The sequence below is a fragment of the Alosa sapidissima genome, chromosome 13, assembly GCF_018492685.1.
Source record: "Alosa sapidissima isolate fAloSap1 chromosome 13, fAloSap1.pri, whole genome shotgun sequence".
Taxonomy (NCBI): domain Eukaryota; kingdom Metazoa; phylum Chordata; class Actinopteri; order Clupeiformes; family Clupeidae; genus Alosa; species Alosa sapidissima.
This window is the reverse complement of record NC_055969.1, coordinates 25,317,289-25,323,288: the sequence shown is the minus strand read 5'-3', so window position 1 is coordinate 25,323,288 and position 6,000 is coordinate 25,317,289. Positions and strand designations below refer to the sequence as shown.

The following is a 6,000-nucleotide window of genomic DNA, read 5'->3' as shown; positions in this document are numbered from 1 at the left end:
ACACACACACACACACACTCACAAACTCACGTCGGCCTGTCAGATGGGCCCTCCAGAGAGAAACTGAATTAACTGAGGGATAAAATTGTGCAGATTTTGCAAACCTCGAAAGAATCTCTTGACAGAAAAGCCCCACATATTTTCTTCCAAGTATCCTTGCTGGTTTTTATCTTTCACTTGAATATTTCAAAAAATTGCCTCAATTCCGTTCGTTTTGTTATTTAAAAAATAATAACTGTGGTTCTGCAATCTTTTTGATCTAAGATTCAGACTCTTCCCCTGTTTGCATCCCTGAAAGATAGGTGCTTGATATCCGTGTACAAATGCAAGTTTCATATGTAATATTGCTCATTAGATATGCATTAACTTCAAACGACAGAACAGTTCTAAGCTGCTAGATACCTTGGTGATATCTATGGCTATGTGCTGTGTAATGATATGTGAATATGCACTTTTGAAACTCTGAACTAAGATGAAAATAGAGAAGGGCGGTGACAAGCACCTGACACACACACACACAAAGCACCTGACACATACATCTCCTTTAGTGGCCCGCTCACCCTTATCACCTCACACACAACACACACACACCACATCCCGCGTTTGTGTTAAATGTCAACACCACTCTGTTTATTATGAGAATCTCAGGTCAGCGCGACTGCTGCAAACAACTTGAACACTGATAAAGGTGGAAGTAGACACTTCTGCCTCTTAGAGAGAGAGAGAGAAAGAGAGAGGGAGGGAGAGGAAGAAGGAGGGAGGGAGGGAGAGAGAGGGAGGGAGATAAAGGGATCAAGGACAAAGAGAGGGAGAGACAGAGAAAAAATAAAGGGAGTGAGGGGAACTGAAAAAGGAAAGATGTGGAGTAAACATGTGGATCTTGGAGTAAAGAGGATATGGATGAATACACAGTTTAGAGTTAGAGAGAGGAGACGAGACTGAGCCTCACAGAGCCAGAGAGAGATGAGACTCACAAGAGACTGAGCCTCACAGTGCCAGAGAGAGATGAGACTCACAAGAGACTGAGCCTCACAGTGCCAGAGAGAGATGAGACTCACAAGAGACTGAGCCTCACAGAGCCAGAGAGAGATGAGACTCACAAGAGACTGAGAAAAGAGAGAAAGAGAGATGGAGACTCACAAGAGACTGAGAACAGAGAGAAAGAGAGATGGAGACTCACAAGAGACTGAGAAAAGAGAGATGGAGACGCACAAGATACTGAGAAAAGAGAGAAAGAGAGATGGAGACTCACAAGAGAGAAACTTGTGTTGGGACTCTGAGAGCACGCAAGGACTGTGATATGCCTAACTGACTGCTCCGACAGAGAGAGTAAGGGACACAGTGTGTGCGTGCGTGCGTGTGTGTGTGTGTGAGAGAGAGAGAGAGGGAGAGAGAATGCAAGGACTGTGATGTGGCTTACTGACCTCTAGAGAAAAGAAGAGAGGGGGACAGAAAAAGAGAGTGTGTGTGAAAGAAAGATGACAGCATGGCAAAAGTGTGTGTGAATGACAGCATGGCGAATGTGGATGTGATGAGTGAGAGAGAGAGAGAGAGAGAGAGTTGTGTGTGCTATCCTTGACTGACCGCCTGACTGACCATCTGTGCCTTTTGTGTGTGTTTCAGTGGAGACCTGCGTAGCCTCCTTCCTCTGCTCCCGCGTGTGGCTGGACTACCATGAGCAATTCTACTCCTTCCACAGGTATGGAATCCACACCTGAAACAAAGCCCTCAGGTGGAATTACACTCCGCTAGTCTGAACACCCCCAGCCCCAACACACACACACACACACACACACACACACACACACACACACACACACACACACACACACACACACAGACACACACATACATGGACACACACACACCCCCCAACACACATGGACACTCATACACACACACACACATGCACACACACACACACACACAGACAGACCAAAACTCTAACCACCACATAATCCAGCAGAGACTTCTAGAGTTTCTAGAACAAATGTGACCCTGCAAGGCGAAACCAGTCGTTTTGGTAAAATGTACAAAATGAAGTTATTGTACTCACACGAACGGCCATAAACTAAGCTTTCCAACGATATGGATTTCGAGGGTATTGCAAAGTATCGCTAAGATAACCGCATCCAAAGTTGGCATGGTTCTCCTGTCACGATACGCTAGAAGAGGAGAAAATCACCTTTTTAAGTAAATGGTCACGTGCGATAGTGTGAGGGCACAGCTATGATTAGCCTTACGGTAGCGTGACTTTGAAGCGGGTGACTGACTATGCAGTTTCAACCATAGTTTCAACCGTGCAATGAGTCTTTTTCTGCCCCCTAGTTAATACCTGGGACGGTCATAAGGTGTCACTGTAGAATATAATTAATGTATTTCAGGGGAAGTAAGGGGAGAGGAAGTTCTGTGTACACAGATTGTGTATAGCCTAGCCTACTTTTAAAATGCGCTAGCCTACTGCAATGGAAAACTTCTCCTGGTCCCTAAAATGACGCCAGGATATTTTTAAAAGTTCGTGCTTTTGACCATTCGTGCCCTGAAAGGCAAGTCTTTCACATTCATATTCGGTTACATCCGCCAAGAACGATATAGAGCTGACACATTGAGTAGGCCTAACGAGTAATGAGTAGCCTAATGAGTAAATTAGTTCTACCGTACCCTACCGTAAAACCTTATAGCGGTGTGGACAAAGGGAATCACTGCTAATGTGTTGAATCTTCACCTAAATAAAGTAAGGGTTTAACAGTCAAAACGTATGTTTATCCGTGAAATTTGTTCACAATATGAAAGTGTAGACTGTATACTGTCAAATTATGCGAAAACGTGAAATTCGACATTTTAACGTTTGTATGTTTGTTTATCATGGATTTTCTCAAAATAGCACTGGTTTCGCCTTGCAGGGTCACAAATGATCTTGAAGGTCCATCATAGTTCTGTTACAAAAAAACTGTAGCTCTGAAGCGTCTTATAGGAATCTGTAGTGGACCAGAGAAAGTAATGGTCATTCAGCTTGCCTACCTGTCCTGCTCATTCACCCCATTCAGCATTACAATGATGACCATAAAAACTGCTCTTGCACTGCAACATGAAGCACGATGACACCGGGCATCACTTTCGGAATGATTCTGTAAACAATAGAAATATTGACAGACAGCCTGCCAATCAGAACTCATCGAGTTCTGGGCAACAGCGGGCACACTTGGAACGTTCTGTAGAACCGTAATTTTATTTCGTGTGACGCTCATGTGGGTTTAGTTGCTGTTAACATTACTGAGTTATCGTTGGCAGAGTAGCCAGGGCCGAGACCTCTATAGAATGTCCAGCGGTCCAGCAAATCTGTAGGTCAGTTGTCCAATGCTCCAGTAGTCTGTTGTAGGTCAGTTGCCCAATGCTACAGGAGTCTGTTGTAGGTCAGTTGCCCGATGCTTCAGGAGTCTGCTGTAGGTCAGTTGCCCGATGCTTCAGGAGTCTGTTGTAGGTCAGTTGCCCAATGCTTCAGGAGTCTGAAGTGTTCCTATTGCAGAGATGCGTCAAGAGGCATACAATGATAGCCATTGTAGTGGACGCAGGGTCTGATTGGATAGAGCGAAAAGCATTGTTCAGTCAGCCTGAGGGGACAGGAAATGTAACATAGCAGGAAATGATGGAGAGAGCGTGCGAGAGAAAGAGAGAGAGAGAGAGAGAGATGGCGGATGAGGGATAAGACGACCCCCATCACTCAGGGTCAACTAGCCAAAATGAGTTTATCCTCTCTCCCCCTCGAGGCCTTTGGGCCCGTCTGTCTGTCTCTCTCTGTGTCTTTGGGCCCGTCTCTCTCTCTATCTGTATCTTTGTGCCTGTCTGTCTCTCTACAATTCTGTCAGTCTCTGTCTCTCTGTCTGTCTGTCTGTTTGTCTCTCCCCGTAGTAGACTTTGGGCACGTGCCAAACAGCAGTGGTTATTTGAGATGACTAATATGTGTGAGCCGAAAGCTTGTGGTGCTAATGCTATCGTTTAGCCATCTGGGTTTTACACACAAGCGGATCCGGGGGTTTATCCAGCTCCACTTCACATTGTGGCCGCATTACCACCTCCAATGTGCATTAACTTCTGATACCCAAAGGCCTTGTCGTCCATTATCACTTGCTTGTGTCTGTCAAAGTATCTAAGAATGAGGTCACTCTTCCTACATACAGTAATACAGATGTGTGTGTGTGTGTGTGTGTATATAAGTATACTCTTTTGATCCTGTGAGTGAAATGTGTGTGTGTGTGTGTGTGTGTGTGTGTGTGTGTGTGTGTGTGTGTGTGTGTGTGTGTGTGTGTGTGTGTGTGTGTGTGTAAGAGAGAGAATTAGCATACTATAGAAACACACATTCCTAGGTAGGGTATATTTTGTAGCTGCGCTCCAGTGTTTCATTCATGTGAGCAGGTGTAGGTGTGTTGTATGCCATAGGCCTAGCATTTCTCCAGGGCTCTGATTGAGCTGTGGATGAGTAATTGAACAGTTCTAAATATAGTATAATGTGCACTGACTCCTCTTACTACCTAATGGAGGATGACTCAGAAGGTCTCGCTCTGTGTCCATGCACGTACGAGTTTGTACTACACCAGCAAGCTCAACATCCTGTTTCAGTCAGAATTGGAACTTGGTCTTATCACCGTGCGTGCGGCATTAACTGCTATTCATATCTCCGCTTGATGATGATTAACTGCTATTCATATCTCCGCTTGATGATGTTCGCCACGTTGTTTTACTGCCCAGCAGGAAGTCGTAATTGTGGGCAGGGTTAAGGTCAGGGCTCTCCTGTATTTTTCTCCATTTAATTGTATTGTTTTTTATTTCTCTTTACCAGTAGAGATACAGCCTCTGCTCTTTGACATCAACAGCCATAGAAGCCTACAAGAAAGCTGAATAGGGAACTGGCTCAAATTCAGTGCAGATGGGACACAGAGCTATTCCGTTTCCCAAGCCATTCAGACACTAGCCCCTAACTTCTGCATTACTTCTGGGGCTTTATTGTCACGTGTGTTAAAATACAGTGAAATGCTTGTGTTCTGGTTCTCTCTGCCTACACATGTATCCTCACAAGAACCCAGGAATAACCAGGAGTTCATTTCACTTCAAATCATGGATTTTTTTCCCCCGTAATTTATTTCAAAAAGCGATTCCTTACACACCAAGTTAAATATTTCAAGCTTCCTTTTTGTCTAGTATCGCAAAATATTTTAATAAAGAATTTATAATACAGAAATGTCGACCCGAGAAGAACTTTTAATCTCTCAGTCTGGGCAGGGCAATGGACACTCCTTTATGATACTACTGTAGACTCTTCCCCCTTCATGATAATACTGTACACAGTAGCATCTATGTAAATGATCTATATTTAAACATAAGTGTATATGTATGCTACATATATATTTAGTAGGGGTGTAAAGATTAACCGATACGTATCGGTATCCGTTTTTAATGTATAAGATACGGCTACATCGATACGTGAAGCCCCGTATCGGAATAAAACTGAAATGAACTGGTCGTTATATCTATGTACTTGTTACGAATCGGTTCACAACCTTTTCTGCTCGCTCAGACTCTCATTTACGTTCCAAGCAGTGCGTTCGTCCCACGTCCGGTTTTGAAACTATACGTGGCACGGAATTGTGGGTAATGCAGTTCGTTTTTGGATACATTCATTGCCTAAAGTTGTCAAATGACCTCATTACCCATACATCTACTGCAACTTAAGCATGTGACAACTCGCACTCGGTCGTTTGTTTTACAGTTTTTCAAAATCAAACACTAAACAGCAACGATAGTCTGTAGAGTATAGCCTTAAGTTTGATGAAGGGATTTCCTTAATGTTAAATAATAATTTGGCCCTTGCTAAAACGATGCACAAATTATTAGCCAATTATTTTGTTCATATTCACTCAGACTTGTGGCATTATAGGTTTCTGCATTAGGTCTACCGTTGGAACAAAATAAACCCAGAGAGTTCATTGATATGTAGGGGAGAAC

General features: G+C 43.7%; 1 protein-coding gene across 5 annotated transcripts in view; it reads left to right on the top strand.

The window, feature by feature from the left end:
- Positions 1-6,000, top strand: part of ptbp3 (polypyrimidine tract binding protein 3) — an 89,758-nt gene that overhangs the window by 30,998 nt on the left and 52,760 nt on the right. For all 5 annotated transcript variants that reach the window (XM_042059958.1, XM_042059959.1, XM_042059957.1 and 2 more), the window contains exon 2: positions 1,624-1,699. In XM_042059958.1, the coding sequence (XP_041915892.1) occupies positions 1,675-1,699 (25 nt within the window). In that variant the 5' untranslated portion in view covers positions 1,624-1,674. The remainder of the gene's footprint in view (positions 1-1,623; positions 1,700-6,000) is intronic.